The 17,893-nt window shown below is 44.8% G+C and overlaps 1 protein-coding gene across 2 annotated transcripts; it reads right to left on the reverse strand.

Moving 5' to 3' along the window:
- Positions 1-7,878: 7,878 nt before the first annotated feature.
- Positions 7,879-10,623, reverse strand: LOC118153871 (spermatogenesis-associated protein 31C1-like). 2 transcript variants are annotated; one of them, XM_035301684.3, is made up of 4 exons: positions 10,380-10,623; positions 9,215-9,308; positions 8,599-8,659; positions 7,879-8,067 (listed from the first exon to the last, which is right to left on the reverse strand). In XM_035301684.3, the coding sequence occupies exons 1-4, from the start codon at positions 10,608-10,610 to the stop codon at positions 7,935-7,937; spliced, it is 519 nt and encodes a 172-aa protein (XP_035157575.2). In that variant the 5' UTR covers positions 10,611-10,623; the 3' UTR covers positions 7,879-7,934. The 2 variants fall into 2 exon arrangements, with proteins under 2 accessions (XP_035157575.2, XP_035157572.2); XM_035301681.3 differs by having other exon boundaries at positions 9,215-9,326.
- Positions 10,624-17,893: the final 7,270 nt, after the last annotated feature.

Genomic DNA, 17,893 nt, shown 5'->3' on the forward strand with positions numbered 1-17,893 from the left:
CCCAAAGTGCTGGGATTACAGGTGTGAGCCACTGCACCCAGCCTGTGGGACCTGTTTTAAAATGTCGGCTGTGAAGAGGAAACATTGAAAAGTGGCAGGGAAACAGCATTTCCTGAACGCAGACCCCATACCAGGCATCTGTCAAAAGCTCCGCTAGGAAAACATATTCAGAGAGGTCTGGTAACTTGCCTCAGGTCACACAGCAAATGAGAGGCAGAGTGGTAGGCAAACCCAGGCCTGCTGGGATTTTCCCCCTGTCACGTGGGCCTCAGGCACAGCAGAAACCCACCCAGCAAGACAAACCTTGAGGGCTGACAAGTTTGGAAAGTCGGGAAATCTCTTGTGCAAGGCTGAGACCTTTGACACCCCTGGGGGAGTGGACTAGGGGAACTGGGCCATGCATGTGAACACCAGGCTGATGACATTTACCAGTTGCCTCCTAACGAAACCCACTCCAGGGCCTTTGCCCCTGCTGCCTCCTCACCACACCCACCCCAGGGCCTTTGCCTCTGCTGCCTCCTCACCACACCCACCCAGGGCCTTTGCCTCTTCTGCTTCCTCACAACACCCACCCCGGGGCCTTTGCCTCTGCTGCCTCCTCACAACACCCACCCTGGGGCCTTTCTCTCTGCTGTGTCCTCACCACACCCACCCCAGGGCCTTTGCCCCTGCTGCCTCCTCACCACACTCACCCCAGAGCCTTTGCCCCTGCTGCTTCCTCACCACACTCACCCCAGTCAAATGGTATTTCTGGTTCTAGATCCTTGATGAATTGTCACACTGTTTTCCATAATGGTTGAACTAAAGTAATATTTTTCTTAAGCTGCTTATTGGTGATATGTACTCTCAAAGCAAAAACAGCCAAGTATGTTATTTTCACAGATGGCAGACTACACAAGTGTGTTTTCAAAATCTCTGGTTACTTGGGTTTCTAACCCTTCCCCTCAACTGTGTAGATGGTATTCTAGTGTTTCCCTGAATTTTCTAGCACAGAGGAAAAGCCAGGGTCAGCCTGATTTTCATTCATTTCTAAGTACTTTTCTCAGATCCTGAAATGGTTTAACGTTTTCCAGCATTTCAATACATATTCTGCCAGGATATGTCTATGTGAGGATTTCTTTTTATAGAACATGATTTTTTTAAAGGTCAAGAAAAAAATGTTCTCTTTGTTGTTTTTTTCATTAGTTTGTTGTTCTACTCTATTCTGAACATTTTATTATATTAATCTTGGAGTTTTAAAATTGGATTTCACAGAGCTCTCATCATCACTTTCATTCTCTTATCCTTTTCCTCTACATTCTTTGAGAACTTCTCCAATGTATTCTTAATATCACTGATTTGATTTTCTTTTCTTTGCAGTATCAGTCTTGCTGATGAATATCTTCATGTGGATATTTAAATGATTTTTGATTACTTGCAAATGTTTTTGTTTTTTTAATTGTATTTTAGGTTCTCGGTTACATTTGCAGATCATGCAGGATTGTTGCGTAGGTACACACATGGGAATGTGGTTCGCTGCCTCCATCCCCCGTCACCCATATCTGGCATTTCTCCCTATGTTATCCCTCCCTGACCTCCCTATCCTCCCCTGCTGTCCCTCCCTTGGCCCCCACAACAGACCCCAGTGTGTGATGTTCCCCTCCCTGTGTCCATGTGTTCTCATTGTTCAACACCTGCTTATGAGTGAGACATGTGGTGTTTGATTTTCTGTTCTTCTGTCAGTTTGCTGAGAATGCTGGTGTCCAGATTCATCCATGTCCCTACAAATGACACGAGATCATCATTTCTTATGGCTGCATAGTATTCCATGGTGTATATGTGCCACATTTTCCTTGTCCAGTCTATTGTCGATGGGCATTTGGTTTGGTTCCAGGTCTTTGCTATTGTAAATAGCACTGTTATGAACATATGTGCATGTGTCCTTATAATAGAATGACTTATAATCCTCTGTGTATATTACTCAGTAATGGGATTGCTGGGTCAAATGGAATTTCTATTTTTAGGTCCTTGAGGAAGTGCCACACTGTCTTCCACAATGGTTGACCTAGTTTGCACTCCCACCAGCAGTGTTAAAGTGTTCCTATTTCTCCACATTCTCTCTAGCATTTGTTGTCTCCAGATTTTTTAATGATCACTATTCTGACTGGCGTGGGATGATATCTCAATGTGGTTTTGATTTGCATTTCTCTAATAATCACTGATGATGAGCATTTTTTCCATATGTTTGTTGGCTTCATATATGCCTTCTTTTGAAAAGTGTCTGTTCATATCTTTCTCCCTCTTTTGGATGGGTTTGTTTGCTTTTTACTTGTATATCTGTTTTAGTTCTTTGTAGATTCTGGATATTAGCCCTTTGTCAGATGGGTAGATTGCAAAATTTTTCCCATTATTTCTTTTGCTGTACAGGAGCTCTGGAGTTTAGCCAGTTGTCTATTTTGGCTTTTGTTGCCAATGATTTTGGTGTTTTAGTCATGAAGTCCTTGCATATGTTACATATATTCCTTTTCATCTCCTTCCATTTCATTTTCTTTCCTTTTATTTATTTTTTTTTTCCTTTTCTTTTTCATGAGACAGAGCCTTGCTCTGTTGCCTAGGCTGGTGTGCAGTGGCACAATCTCAGCTCACTGCAACCTTTGCCTCCTGGATTCAAGCAATTTTCTGTCTTTGCTTCCTGAGTAGCTGGAATTACAGGTGCCCACCACCGCTTCTAGCTAATTTTTTGTATTGGGGAAGTAATTGGGTCATGAGAGCATGAACCTACATCACAGGGCTGTTTTCTAAATGCCGGGGCCAGTTTAATTCTCACAAGCTCTCACTTTGTGGAGGAGGAATTCCCACCCGATGGCCCCGCTGCCAGGATGTGGAAAAGCTGAAACCTGAGCTCAGGTCATACCAACTAAATCCAGGTTCCCATCACCCCATGACGTAGCCTTCAAGCCCTTTCCCCCTGGAATGATGACATAGCGGTGGGCTTGGCATGCACTACCTGACCCTGGCTGGCAGTGAACCGAGGAGACCACCCAGCTGGGACCCAGGGAGGAGGCAAAGAGGAGACCTGTCAGCAGGGTCTGTTTCTCCTGCCTGGGCTTGTCCTGCACCCAGGGCCAATGTGATCCTAGGGGGTATCTAGAACCCTCCCTTCATCTTCCCTCTAAGAGTCCCCAGAGCTTCAGAAAAGTCCATGCTTAAAGAAAGATTCAATGGAATCATTTTCAAAAAAGAGGATACATACATACATGCATACATACATACAGAAGCAGGAGTGTACAAGCCTGGGCAAGATAGCAAGACCCCACCTCTACCAAAAAGCAAATTAGCCAGGCATGAGGATGCATGCCTGTTGTCCGCTTGAGCCTAGGAGTTCAAGGCTGCAGTGATCTGTGACTGTGCCGCTGCACTCCAGCCTGGGCGACAGAGCAAGATTGTGCCTCTAAAAATAAAAATTTTTAAAAGGAAGTATGACTGTGTGTCTGTGTGTCAGAGCATGCAAATTCGACAGGTGTGTGTATATGAGAGAGAAAAGACCACACACACACACACATGATGGAAAGAATGAGGACAGTTAAAGGAAGGAGACACACACACACACACACACACACACACACACACACCCTCAGCTAGAGTGACACTGAGAAGCCTGGCCCACTGACTGGGGGGGCTCAGTTGTTTGAAGTGGCTTGGGTTGAACCAAATAAACAAATGTCACAGCTCTAGAACTGGCACACCCGGCACCCCATTGAATTTTCATTTTTGTTTTTTTAACAAAACAGGGTCTCACTGTTTCCCAGGCTAGTCTCAAACTCCTGGGCTCAAGTGATCTAATTGCCTTCTCCTCCCAAAGTGCTGGGATTGCAAGGATGAGCCACCAAGTTTCACCTACTGAATTTTCAGAAAAGTGCCATGAGGTCGTTCTTCTAATCCTGTTACATCTGGTGGGGCTAAGGCTCGGGAGGGGAAGCCTGCTGCTCATGGTTACTTGTGACACTTGATGAGTTGCCTGTGAGCCAATTCACCTCAAGCCCAAGCTCTTCTCCCATGCACTGGCATGTCCAGGTTCCTCAGCAGCAAGGACACACGTGGGGCCCCCTCAACTGGGGGGTCTCTTCAGGCCTCTTCACGCCCCACAAGTGCCATGTTCATACATTGGCTCTTTCCTTTGTGTGCATTAATTCATTTGTGTGCATTCATTCGTTCATTGGTGTGTGTATTCATTCATTCCTTTGTGTGTGCATTCATTCACTCATTGCTTTGTGTGTGTAGTCATTCATTGCCCCCTTCCTCCCTCCCTCCCTTTCTTCCTTCCTTCCTGCCTCCCTCCTTCTCTCTGGTGCCTCCTTCCCTCCATTCCTTCCTTTCTTCCCTCCTTCCCTCCCTCCCTCCCTTTCTTCCTCACACACTTTTGACCCCTCAGGGCTATGCTCATTCCATGTGCTTATTGGCTCCCATCTAGGTCATACTGGGTAAGAACAGAGAGAACACTTCTGCCGGGCAGTCGGCTGGGACCTAGTCCAAGGAAGTGAGGTGCAAGTGGGAAAGGACCACCACGCAAGAGCTCAGCAGGGGCTGGAGGTCTGACAAGGCTGGGGGGTGGGAGGAACACATCCTGGGTGCCTTCGTCAGCCTTCCCTCCCCACCCCTACTCATTCACTCAACACCTATCAGGGGCTGCTCGGGGCTTGGCCCCACCTGCCCTCCTCACAGGCCAGGGTGACCAGAGAGAATTATAGGACCAGGCTGGGTGCAGTGGTTCATGCCTATAATCCCAGTACCTTGGGAGGCCAAGGCGGGTGAATCACTTGAGCTCAGGAGTTTGAGACCAGCCTGGCCAAAAAGGTAAAAACCCGTCTCTATTAAAAAGACCAAAAATTAGCTTGGCGCACGTGGTGGTGCCTACCTGTATCCCAGCTACTAGGGAGGCTGAGGCAGGAGAATAACTTGAACCTGGGAGTTGGAGATTGCAGTGAGCTGAGATCATGCCACTGCATTCCAGCCTGAGTGAAAGAGCAAGACTCCAACTTAAAAATAAAAGAGAGGCTGGGCGAGGTGACTCACGCCTGTAATCGCAGCAGTTTGGGAGGCTGAGGCAGGCAGATCACGAGGTGAGCTGCATGAGTCTTTGCATGAGTTCCCTGTTTTATGATTCTGTGTAAAGGCTCTGAGGCCTTTGTCAGGTGTGAGGCCTCTGTGTGAGAACCAAGGAAGGTCTCTGAAATTTGCAGGAGGTCTCTGTGGGACTGAATCAAGTCTCTCAGTGTGGTCTCTGAGGGGTTCTTTGAAGGGGTCTGTGTGAGGACTCTGGGAATCTCAGTGCTGTGTCTCTGTGGGGCACCATTAGGTCTCTGAGAGCTCTGTGGGGTCTCTGTGGAGGCCACAGTGTGTCTCTCTCTGTGGCAGTGAGTGGTCCCGGTGGGCTTTCTGTATGAGGTGTCTCTGTGAGGTTTCTATGGGAGGTCTCTGTGGTCTCCATTGCTGGCCTTGCTGCACCCCATGGGAGACTGAGTAGCGGAGGGGTAAGGGCTTGCTTGTGCCTTTCTATGTTCTTGTTGGTCAGCCAGCGTTTCCTGTGGTGCTTCTCCTGGCCTGAGCCATGGGGTCCACATCCAGCTCCTCACCTATCAGTTTCCTGAGGGAACCAAGCAGCAGCCAGGCATGGCCCATCCTCAGCAGTCAGGGTCCCAGCTCTGTGACTCTCTCTCCAGAGCTCCCCAGGGGGACTGGAGATGATATTTGCTCCAGGTCCCAGCCCCTCCTGCTGGTCCTGGCTCTGCTGTCACTGATGGGTCCACCTTGGAAGCTGCCTTAGTCAGTCATCTGGGCCTGAGACAGACCCGGCCCTAGGACAGGCCACATGCTGGGGACTGTTGCTTACTGCCTCATCACCCCAAGTGCCAACCAGTCCCACATGCTGGGGGCAGGACCATTTCCATTGTCATCTAAGTCAGTGGCCCCACCTGGCATGGTCCTCTCCACCATGGAAACGAGGCCCCCGGAACTGGGCCTCCTGCACGCCTGTATGTGCACAAGGCACAGAAACTTCCTCCAAAGACCTCACACTCCTCTCCCTGATTTGTGGGGACCTCCTGCTTTCCCATAGGGAGAGGGCCCAGAGAGGAGGAAGCTGTGCTGAAAGCAGAGGGAGACAGAGCAGGGACGGCTCCTGCCCTGCCCACCCCTGCCCATTCTGGACAGGTCACTTCCAGCTGCCTTGTGTGATCAAATTCTGCCTACCTGCCTGCCTCTTCCCCTGCTGGTCTGTGGGGCAAGAAAGGACCTCAGGAGCCGGGGGAGATTTGCTGTGTGACCCCAGCTCAGCTGCTGGGGTCTTTCTAAGTCACCATCTCTCCCCTGGGGGCAGTCCTGGGACTATATGTATATTAAAGGCCACCAGACTCCCGAGTCTTGCCTGGGGTTCTCTAGTCCTTGCTTTTTCACCTATGGTCAACACATCCTTTTAAAAATTCAATAGGTAGGCCAGGTGCAGTGGCTCATGCCTGTAATCCTAGCACTTTGGGAGGCCAAGGCTGGTAGATAACCGGAGGTCAGGAGTTTAAGACCAGCCTGGCCAACATGGCAAAACCCCATCTCTATTAAAAATGTAAAAAATTAGCCAGGTGTGGTGGGTGCCTATAAGCTCAGCTACTTGGGAAACTGAGGCAGGAGAATCACTTGAACCCAGGGGCTGGAGCTTGCAGTGAGCTGAGATTATATCACTGACTCCAGCCTGGGCAAGAGAGTGTAACTGTCTCAAAAAAAAAAAAAAATTCAGTAGGTTACTACGTGCAAGCTTATTAAAGATGTTAAGAAATTCATCTTCCCTTACTCACTTTGCCTTCTCACTGGTCTGGCCCTCCGTGTTGGGGCTAAATGCGTTTTTAGGTCTGTGGTCTGGGAGCTGGAGCAGAGACAGACCCCGGGGTGGGGCCAGGATGAGCCATAGGCCCCTCTATGCCTGTGGAAGGGGTTGGAATGTCAGAGGCTCCCAGGTCATGGCACCGCTTACCATGGAGCTTTCACACCACTTTGCCTCCTTTTCAATTCTTTGTCTGCATCCCGCAGTAGTTGTACAGAGTCCCACCATCGGAAGCCTCTGCACACACAGACATGCCCTGCCCCATTCACCCAGAACTACTTCTCTGAAGCTGAGACACACATAGGTGAGACAGACAAAGGCAGGTGACCCAGGAGCAGGGTCATTCACTCATTTTGGGCAGGGGATCTCACAGTCCTCAGCAGCCTCTGTGAAGGCCTCCCCCCACTCCCCACTTTTACATCCACAGTGCTAGAAGGTCTGTCCTCACCCCCACTCCAGAGTGCAAGAAAGGGAGAGGCAAGTGGGATGGGGACTCTGTGCTTTGTATGTAGGCTGAGCTAAGAGGGCCCATCTCCATCTCAGCCTTTGAGAGGGAGAGAAGGGGCTTCCCAAGGGCAGGCATTATCTACTCTCCCCCAGGATATCCAGGGTCAAGACTTCCCTGGCTTCTGAACTCAGGGCCCACACTCTCCCACCCGAGCTTCCACTATTTTGTGACACATGAAGCTACTTGACCGTGGCAGTTCCTGGAGCCTGCATGGAGATATTCAGTCCTTTGACATCTCTGCAAACCTTCTTCCTACAGCTGCATAAAGTTTGAGGTAGAGAGTAAGTAGTAGAAAGATGGGTTGAACCATATCTCTGAGTGGGATCTTCGTAGGTGTTCTCCTCTTGTTTTTAGAATTTTTTGTTGTTTGTGAAAAGACAGTATTATGGAAACCTAAGTTTCAGTGAAGGAACTCAGGATGAAGGTGGGCTTACAACACCACTCTCAGAATCCCTCCATGTCCTGTCACTTCTAGAAAACAAGCCCACACCAAGCACGACACAAATAAAAGCCATCATCCTTTTATGGGGGGAAAAAAAAGGAGATATTTATTTTGGAACATTAAATGTTGTGTCTTCAGTCTGCCCTGAGGGGCGCTGACTGGGGAGACAGCCTTCTGGGGGAGCAAGAGTTGGGGCTATCCTGGCCCCGTTGCTCATTGTTGCGCTGGACACTTTTCAAGGACTGTTGATCTCTGATATGCTTCTCTCTGTTGGAGTAACTCTGGCTCTTGAGAGTGGCTTATTGACTGCTGGCCCCTTCACCGCCCCACACCCAGACCCCTTAATTCTCCTATGCCCCTCCACTGCCCCACACCCAGACCCCCCAATTCCCCTATGCCCCTCCACTGCCCCACACCCTGACTCACCAATTCCCCTATGCCCCTCCACTGCCCCACACCCTGACTCCCCAATTCTCCTTCTATGCCCCTCTACCACCCCACACCCTGACTCCCCAATTCTCCTCCTATGCCCCTCCACTGCCCCACACCCAGACTCCCCAATTTTCCTCCTATGCCCCTCCACCACCGCACACCCAGACTCCCCAATTCTCCTCCTATGCCCCTCCACCGCGCTTCACCCAGACTCCCCAATTCTTCTCCTACCCCTTGATCCAGGGTTTTACTCCCATCCTTTGTCCCCCTGGTCTCCCCATCCCAGGTCAGCTCCAGGCTGCCATAAGGCCCTGGGGTGGAATCCCAGCCCGGTAAGAAGGATGTAGGGAAGGGGAAGTGCCTCACCGCTGCAGTTGTGAAAGCAAGTCCAGAGTCTCCTCCAGGCCTGTCAGGCTGTCTCTAGAAGCTGGAAATCAGGAGACCGGATTAGGGCAGTGAGGGAGGGGCCTGGGATCTCACAGGAGGCAGAGTGGATGATTCTTTAGGGAAGACCATGGGGAGTCAGACCCTGGAAACCACATGTCTGTGTCCAAGGCCACATGGCCTGGATGGTGGTAGCGAGGCACAGAGGGCAAAGCTTTGTTGTCCACAAAGGGCTTCCACACACAGACCCCCCCATCCCCATAGTTCTCACAGCTGCCCTGTGGGGAGAAAGGACTGGGGTGGTCTCAAAGAGGAATCAGCCTTAGCAGAGTTGAACAGCTGTCCATAGCCCCCTCACCCCCCTCCTGATTCAGACAGGCATTGGTCTCCTCCCCCTACACTGTGCCCTGCTGGGGAACACCCAGTCCTTGGCCCACCATGGTTTCATGCCAGCACAAAATCTGAGAGGGACCCGGGGTTCTGATTTCCTTCCTAGGAGCCCCCACCTCAGTCTTCTTCAATTGACTTCCTCAGAGTCGCTTCTCTCCGGGCACAGGCAAGATCAAATGAACTCTAGTGTGCCCCAGCAGAGCCTTACCTTTCAGACTGTAGTTTTTCTTCCTGCCTTTGGGCCTTCCCCTCCGCTGACCTTGACACTGGGAGATAAGTTGACACTGGGACAGAAGATGATCCTGGAACAGAAGATGACCCTGGGAGACAAGAAAGGGTGAGGGGCTGAGACCAGCTCTCTCTCTTTGCCCCCAGTCCAGCCAGCCGCGGTGCTCACGAACTGCACAGCTCTCTCATCTTGCTCAGGGAGCAGTGTGCTTCCTCCCAGTCATGTTTAAGTGGATGATAAACTGCTTTTCTTCTTAGAAAAACGGGAAGAGGGGGCCAGACGCAGTGGTTCACACCTGTAATCCGAGCGTTTGGGGAAGCCAAGAAGGGTGGATCACCTGAGATCAGAAGTTTGAGACCAGCCTCACCAGCATAGTGAATCCCTGTCTCTACTAAAAATAACAAACGTGCCTGTGATCTCAGCTACTCCGGAGGCTGAGGCAGGAGAACTGCTTGAACCTGGGAAGCAGAGGCTGCAGTGAGCCGAGATCGCCATTGCACTCCAGCCAGGGCGACAAGAGTGAGACTGAATCTCAAAAAACAAACAAACAATAAAACCACCACAAAGAGAGATTTACTACATGAGGAAATTATATATATATATATATATACACATATATATAAAATAATATAAGTAATGGTAGAGGTGCTCCTCTACTGGACGAACAATCAGGCTCAGGCTCTCGGGCACACCTGAGCTGTCAGGTAGGATTCTGCTTCTCAGGAGATCAGAGGAGACTCCAGGCCCAGGTGGGAGGCCCTCAGAGGCTCAGCACAGCCCCCAGATTACCCCACACAGATGAGGCTGGGCCCCCAGCCACCTGCCCCAGGAAGGGGCTTATGAGTACCCTCCCACAGAGACCTTTCCCATGTCCTGACTGGTCCTCTTCACTGAGTCCAGGGGTTTGGTTTTGCCTTGATGCCTCCTGTGCTTCCCCCACAGATGGACTTAGAGCTTGGGATGGAAATACCAGTCCCTAACAACAAACCCTGGCTGCTCTGCCTCTCCCTGGAAGGACCATGTTCTGGTCTCTCCTGACACATCCCATTGCGGAAGTCTCTCCACTGGATTTGGAAAAGTAGAGCTAATAATAGAAAGAAAGGAGAGAATTGTGCTGTGTGGGTCCGGCCTGAGGGCTCCTTACCATTCTCTTCTCCCCAGGTGATGGTGAGAGTGGATCATGATGGAAGTAAGAGAGGTAGGGGGCTAATAGGAAATATAACCCCACAGCAAATACCAGGGTGAGGCAGATATCCAACACCCATGGTGTGGAGCTGGGGGTGTTTTTCCAGGAATCGCACAGCAATTTTAGAGGAAACGGAATATTCGCCATTTGAATAGGTATGCTGCCTTCAAGCAACTGAGCTCTGGGCATTCCCTTGCAGACTAGGGACTGGGGCCTAGGCCTGCATCACAGAGCTGGGGCCTTCACATCACAAAGGGCCCTTGATGGGGGAGGGACAGTGGTGGGTGAGGCTGAAGCACTGCCCCTCCCCACCCCGCAAGCCCGGGATCCCTCCAGCCTCCCACCTTCCAGATTCCTCCTTCCCACTAAGTTTTGTCAGTGATAGAACTCAGCCAATTTTCTGTTCTTTCTCCCTGGAACACAGATATTATCCATTTCCTTTTATCTGTTGGAGACAGTGGTATAAGGTTATCTATTTTATAATCCTTGAAAATCTGAAGTCGACTCTGAAACTTTGACTATGTACCAGGGATTTTTATTCTCAGAATCTCATTCGTCCTCAACTCCAGCTTTCCCACACAATGTTTTTGTCTCATATCAATCCAGGGACAAAATGTAAATTTGTTTTATTCTTACTTAGTTTGGTAAATTTTGAATAGTAAAGTTTTTTTTTAAAACATTACTTCCATTTCACTTTCAATCAAAGGGACCTACCCACATACAATTAAGATAATTTTTAAAAATTTTATTTGTGTGTTTATTTTCTTTATGGTTCTGGGGTACATGTGCGGGACAGGCAGTTTTCTTACACAGGTCAATGTGTACCATGGTAGTTTGCTGCATCTGTCATCCCATCACCTAGGTACTAAACTCAGCATGCATTAGCCATTTTTCCTGATGCTCTCCCTACTGCTGCCCTCCCCCAACAAGTACAGTGTGTGTTGTTCTTCTCCCTGTGTCCACATGGTCTCGTTCAGCTCCCACTTATAAGTGAGAACATGTAGTATTTGCTTTTCTGTCCCTGTGTTAGTTTGCTGAGGATAGTGGCTTCCAGTTTCATCTACATATCTGAGAAAGACATGATCTCATTCATTTTCATGGCTGTATGGTATTCCATGGTGTATATATACCACATTTTCTTTATCCAGTATACCATTGGTAAGCATTTGGGTTGATTTCATGTCTTTGCTGTTGTGAACAGTGCTGCAATGAACATACACGTGCATGTATTTTTTTTAGAATGATTTATATTCCTTTGGATATATAATAATGATGTAAACACCATTATATATAATAATATGTAATATATATAATGTAATATATAATATATATTATAGCTGATTAATATATTCTAGCTAATGCATGTATAGTATATATTATATGCTATACTATAGTATATATTATATGCAATATATACTATACATATTATATGCTATACTATAGTATATATTATATGCAATATATACTATACATGCATTAGCTAGAATAATATGTAATATATATGTTATATATGCATTAGCTAGAATATAATAGTGTAATATACATTAATATATGATTATGTTACATATAAAATATATAATAAAATATATTTAATTATATATTTTATATGTAACATAATCATATATTAATGTAACATAATTATATATATGTAACATTATTATATATATAATTATATATCACATAATTATATGTGTAACATAATTATATATATAATTATATAATTATATAATATATATATAATATAATGGCATAAATACCATTATACACAGTAATGAGATTTCTGGGTCAAATGGTATTTTTGGTTCTAAATCTTTGAGGAATTGTCACACTGTCACAGTGCTGTACTAATTTACATATCCACCAATGGTGTAAAAGCATTTTTGTTTCTCCAAAACCTTAACAGTATTCATCATTTCTTGACTTTTTAATAATTGCCATTCTGGCTGGTGTGAAATGGTACCTCATTGTGGTTTGGATTCGCATTTCTCTAATCATCAGTGATGCTGAGCTTTTTAAAATATATTTGTTAGCTGCATGTATATCTGTGTGTGTGTATGTGTGTGAGAGAGAGAGAGAGAAAGATGGAGTCTTGCTGTGTTGCCCAGGCCAAAGTGCAGTGGTGAGATCTTGGCTCACTGCAACCTCTGCCTCTTGGGTTCAAGCAATTTTTCTGCGTCAGCCTCCTGAGTAGCTAGGATTACACATATCTGCCACCATGCCTAGCTAATTTTTGTTTATTTGAGACTGAGTCTTGCTCTGTCATGAAGCTGGAGTACAGTGGCACAATCTTGGCTCACTGCACCCTCGGCCACCCAGGTTCAAGTGATTAATCTGCCCCAGCTTCCTGAGTAGCTGAGACTACAGGTGTGGGCCACCATGCTCAGCTATTTTTTTTTTTTTATTTTAGTAAAGACAGGGTTTCACCATGTTGACCAGGATGGCCTTGATTTGACTTCATGATCTGCTCGCCATGGCCTCATGATCTGTTCACCATGGCCTCCCAAAGTGCTGGAATTACAGGCATAAGCCACCATGCTCAGCTTAATTTTTATATTTTCAGTAGAGATTCTGTTTCACCATGTTGGCAAGGCAGGTCTTAAACTCCTGACCTTAAGTGATTCATCTACCTTGACCTCCCAAAGTGCTGGAACTACAGGCATGAACCACTGCACCTGGCCTCTTTTTTGAGAAGTGTCTGTTCATGCCCTTTGCCGTCTTTTAATGGTGTTGCTTTTTTCTTATAAATTTGCTTAAGTTCCTTGTAGATTCTGGATTTTAGACCTTTGTCAGATAGATAGATTGCAAAAATTTTCTCCCATTCTGTAGGTTGTCTCTTTGCTCTGATGACAGCTTCTTTTGCTGTGCAGAAGCTTCTTAGTTTAATTTGATCCCATTTGTCAGTTGTTGCTTTTGTTGCAATTGCTTCTGGTACTTTCATCATAAAATCTTTGCCCATGTCTGTGTCCTGAATGGTATTGCCTAGATTTTCTTTTTAGCATTTTTATAGTTTTGGGTTTTAATTTAAGTATAATTCATCTTGAGTTAATTTTTCTGTAAAGTGTAAGGAAGGGGTCCTTCCTCCCAGCACCATTTATTAAATAGAGAATTTTTTCCCCATTGCTTATTTTTATCAGGTTTGTTAAAGATCAGATGGTTGTAAATGTGTGGGCTTTTTTCTGAGTTCTCTGTTACGTTCCATTGGTCTGTGTGCCTGATTTTGTACCCATATTATGCTGTTTTGGTTAGGCTTGTAGTATAGTTTGAAGTAGGGTAACATGATGCCTTTAGTTTTGTTCTTTTTGCTTAGGACTGTCCTGGTTATACAAGCTTTTTTTTTTTTTTTTTTTTTTTTTTTTGTTTTGTATGACTTTTAAAATAGTTCTTTCAAATTCTGTGAATAATGACAATGGTAGCTTGATGGGGATAGTATTGAATCTATAAATTACTTTGGGCAGAATGGCCATTTTCACGATCTTGATTCTTCCTATCCATGAGCATGACATGTTTTTCCATCTGTTTATGTCCTTCCTGATTTCCTTGAGCAGTGGTTTGTAGCCCTCCTTGAAGAGGTCCTTCATGTTTATTGTAAGCTGTCTTCCTAGGTATTTTATTCTTTTTGTGGCAATTGTAAATGGGAGTTCATTCGTGATTTTGGTCTCTGTTTATCTGTTGTTGTAGGAATGCCTGTAATTTTTGTACATTGATTTTGTATCCTGAGACTTTGCTGAAGTTGCTTATCAGTTTAAGAAGCTTTTGGGCTGAATTGATGGGGTTTTCTAGATATAGGATCATGTCATCTTTAAAGAAATTCAATTCGACTTCCTTTCTTCCTATTTGAATATCCTTTCTTTCTTTCTTCTGCCTGATTTCCCTGGCCAGAACTTTCAATACTATGTTGAGTAAGAGTGATGAGAGAAGGCATTCTTTTCTTGTGCCAGTTTTCAAAGGGAACGCTTCCAGCTTTTGACCATTCAGTATGATATTGGCTGGGGCTTTGTCATAAATGGCTTATTATTTTGAGGTATGTTCCTTAAATGACCATTTTAATGAGAGTTTTTAAAATAAAGGGCTGTTGAATTTATTCAAAGGCCTTTTCTGCATCTATTGAGATAATACATGTTTTTTTGTCTTTAGTTCTGTTTATGTGATGAATTACATTTATTGGTTTGCATATATTGGATCAGCCTTGCACGGTGGGGATTAAGCTGACCTGATCATGGTGGATAGGCTTTTTGGATTCGGTTTGCCATTATTTTATTGAGGATTTTTGCATCGATGTTCATGAGGGATATTGACCTGAAGTTTTCTTTTTTTTTTTGATCTTTTACAGGTTTTGGTATCAGGATGATGCAGGCCTCATAAAGTGGATTAGGGAGAAGTCCCTCTTTTTCAATTGTTTGGAATAGTTTCAGAAGAAAAAGTACCAGCTTTTATTTGTACCTCTGGTAGAATTCAACTGTAAATCCTCGTTTTTTTTTTTTTTGTTTTTGTTTTGGTTGGTAGGCTATTTACTACTGCCTCCATTTCAGAACTTGTAATTGGCCTGGTCAGGGATGCAACTTCTTCCTGGTTCAGTCTTGGGAGGGTGTATGTGTCCAGGAACTTATCCATTTCTTCTAGATGTTCTAGTTTATTTGGATAGAGGTGTTTATAGTATTCTCTGATGGTAGTTTGTATTTCTGTGGGGTCAGTGGTGGTATCCCCCTTATCATTTCTGATTGTTTATTTGAATCTTCTCTCTTGTTTTCTTTATCAGTCTAGCTAGTGGTCTATCTTACTGATTTTTTCAAAAAAACAGCCCTTAGATTTGTTGATTTTTAAAGGAGTTTTTCATGTGTCTATCTTCTTCAGTTCTGTTCTGAGTTTGGTTATTTCTTGTCTTCTGCTAGCTCTGGGGTTTGTTCGCTCTTGGTTCTTTAGTTCTTTTAGTTGTGATGTTAAGATGTTGATTTGAGATCTTTCTAGCTTTTTGATGTGAGCATTTAGTGTAATAAATTTCCCTGTTAATACTGATTTAGCTGTGTCCCAGAGATTCTGTTATGTTGTCTCTTTGTTCTTATTAGTTTCAACAAACTTCTTGATTTCTGCCTTAATTACGTTATTTACCCAGAAGTCCTTCGGGAGCAGGCCATTCAATTTCCATGTAGTTGTGTGGTTCTGAGAGTTTCTTAGTCTTGAATTCTAATTGGAGCTTTGGTCTGAGAGACTGTTATGATTTCAGTTCTTTTGCATTTGCTCAGGAGTGCTTAACTTCCAATTATATGATCAGTTTTATAGTAAGTGCCATGTGGCACTGAGAAAAATGTATATTCTGTTGTTTTAGGGTGGAGAGTTCTGTAGATATCTATCAGGTCCACTTGATCCAGGGCTGAGTTATATTCCTGAATATCTTTGTTAATTTTCTGTCTCAATGATTTGTCTAATATTGACAGTGCACTATGAAAGTCTCCCACTATTACTGTGTGGGAGTCTAAGTCTCTTTGTAGGTCTTTTGAACTTGTTTTATGAATCTGGGTGCTCTTGTATTGGGTGCATGCACCCAATAACTAACTACCCTATAGTTAGTTCTCTTGTTGAATTGAACCCTTTACCATTATATAATGTCCTTTTTGTCTTTTTAAAATCTTTGTTGGTTTAAAGTCTATTTTATCAGAAACTATGATTGCAATGCCTGATTTTTTCTGATTTCCATTTGCTTGATAAATTTTCCTCCATTTCCATATTTCCATGTGTCTCTGCATGTGAGACATGTCTCTTGAATACAGCAGACTCAGGGGGCTTGTCTTTTTATCTGGCTTGCCATTCTGTGTTTTTTAATTGTGGCATTTAGCCCATTTACTTTTAAGGTTAATACTGCTATGTTTGATTTTGCTCCTGTCATTATGATGCTGGCTAGTTAATTTTGCAGACTTGTTAATTTAGTTGCTTCAGAGGGCTTTCGGTCTGTGTATTTCAGCATGTTTTTGTAGAGGTGAGTTTTGGTTTTTCCTTTCCATATTTAGTTGTTTCTTCAGGAGTTCTTGCAAGACAGGCCCAGTGGTGACAAAATCCTTTAGCATTTGCTTGTCTGAAAAGGATGTTATTTCTCCTTTACTTATGAAGCTTAGTTTGGCCAGATATGAAATTCTGGGTTGGAAATTCTTTTCTTTAAGAATGTTGAATATTGGCCACCAATCTCTTCTGGCTTGTAGGGTTTCCACTGAGAGGTCCACTGTTAGTCTTATCGGCTTTCCTTTGTAGGTGACCTAGCCTTTCTGGCTGTCCTTAACATTTTTTCCTTCATTTTGACCTGCAGTAATGGTGGTTGTCCCCTCCCCCCAGGAACTTGGTCTTCTTAGACTCCAGGACACTATGCTAGTCAATGGGGATTCCATGCCAGTGGGTCTTAGCTTGCAGGGTTTCATGGGGGTGGGACCTACTGAGTGAGACCACTTGGCTTGCTGGCTTCATCCCACTTCCCATGGGAGTTGATGGATCTCCTGACTCATTGGAGTTCTGGGAGATGCCAGAGTATGCAAAAACTGTAGCTTAGTACCTGCCCAAGTGGCTGGAGACTAGAGCCCCTGTTTCTTTCCTTCTCTGTAGCATGCAATGCTGTTTGATAGCATTTTACCCACAGTAGAACTTCCTTCAATCAGAGACAATCCTCTCAAGCCCTGCCACTTGAGTTTATGGAATTTTCCACTAAGTATTTGGAATTTTCTAAGTATTATGTTGTCGGTTCAACAATGTTCATAGCATCTACACCTGGAGCAGATTCTATCCAAGAAATGCTTTCTTTGCTCATCATAAGAAGTACCTCCGCATTTGTTAAAGTTTTATCATGAGATTTCAGCAATTCAGCCACATTATCTCTTCACATCTTTTAATATTAGTTCTCCTGCTATTTCCACCACATCTGCAGTTACTTCTTCAAATGAAGTCTTGAACCCTCAGGGTCATCCATGAAGATTGAAATCAACTTCTACCAAATTCCTTTAATGGTGACGTTTTGACCTCCTCCCATGAATCACAAATGTTCTTAATTTTAAGTACCTCCCATGAATTTCAAATGCTTCTAGAATAGTGAATGCTTTGTAGAAGATTTTCAAATTACTTTGCCCAGATCTATGAAGGAACTACTATACATGGTGGCTACGGCCTTATGAAATGTATTTCTCAGATAATAAGCCTTGAAAGTCTAAATTACTCATTGATCACAAGCTGCAGAATTGGTGTTGTATTTGCAGACATGCAAACAGCATTAAATTCATTGTAGTTCTCCATCAGGGCTCTTGGGTGACCAGGTGAATTGTCAATGAACAATAATATTTTGAAAGGGATCATTTTTTAAAGCAGTAGTTCTCAGTGGTGAGCTTAAAATATTCATGTGGTAAACAGCTGTGCTGTCATTCAGGGTTTGTCCTCAGCACAGGCAGAGTAGATGTAGCAGTACTTAAGGGCCCTAGTACTTAAGGGCCCTAGAATTTTCA

This window comes from Callithrix jacchus, chromosome 1 (assembly GCF_049354715.1).
Source record: "Callithrix jacchus isolate 240 chromosome 1, calJac240_pri, whole genome shotgun sequence".
NCBI lineage: Eukaryota > Metazoa > Chordata > Mammalia > Primates > Cebidae > Callithrix > Callithrix jacchus.

Bases quoted from the DNA above. Each gene is read 5' to 3' on its own strand.
- LOC118153871 (XM_035301681.3), bottom strand. From the start codon at position 10,610: ATGCCCAGAGCTCAGTTGCTTGAAGGCAGCATACCTATTCAAATGGCG. The intron at 8,660-9,214 runs GTAAGGCTCTGC...CCTGATTTCCAG, and splicing joins GAAAAACTACAGTCTGAAAG to CTTCTAGAGACAGCCTGACA. The intron at 8,068-8,598 runs GTGAGGCACTTC...TTACTCCAACAG, and splicing joins TTGCTTTCACAACTGCAGCG to AGAGAAGCATATCAGAGATC.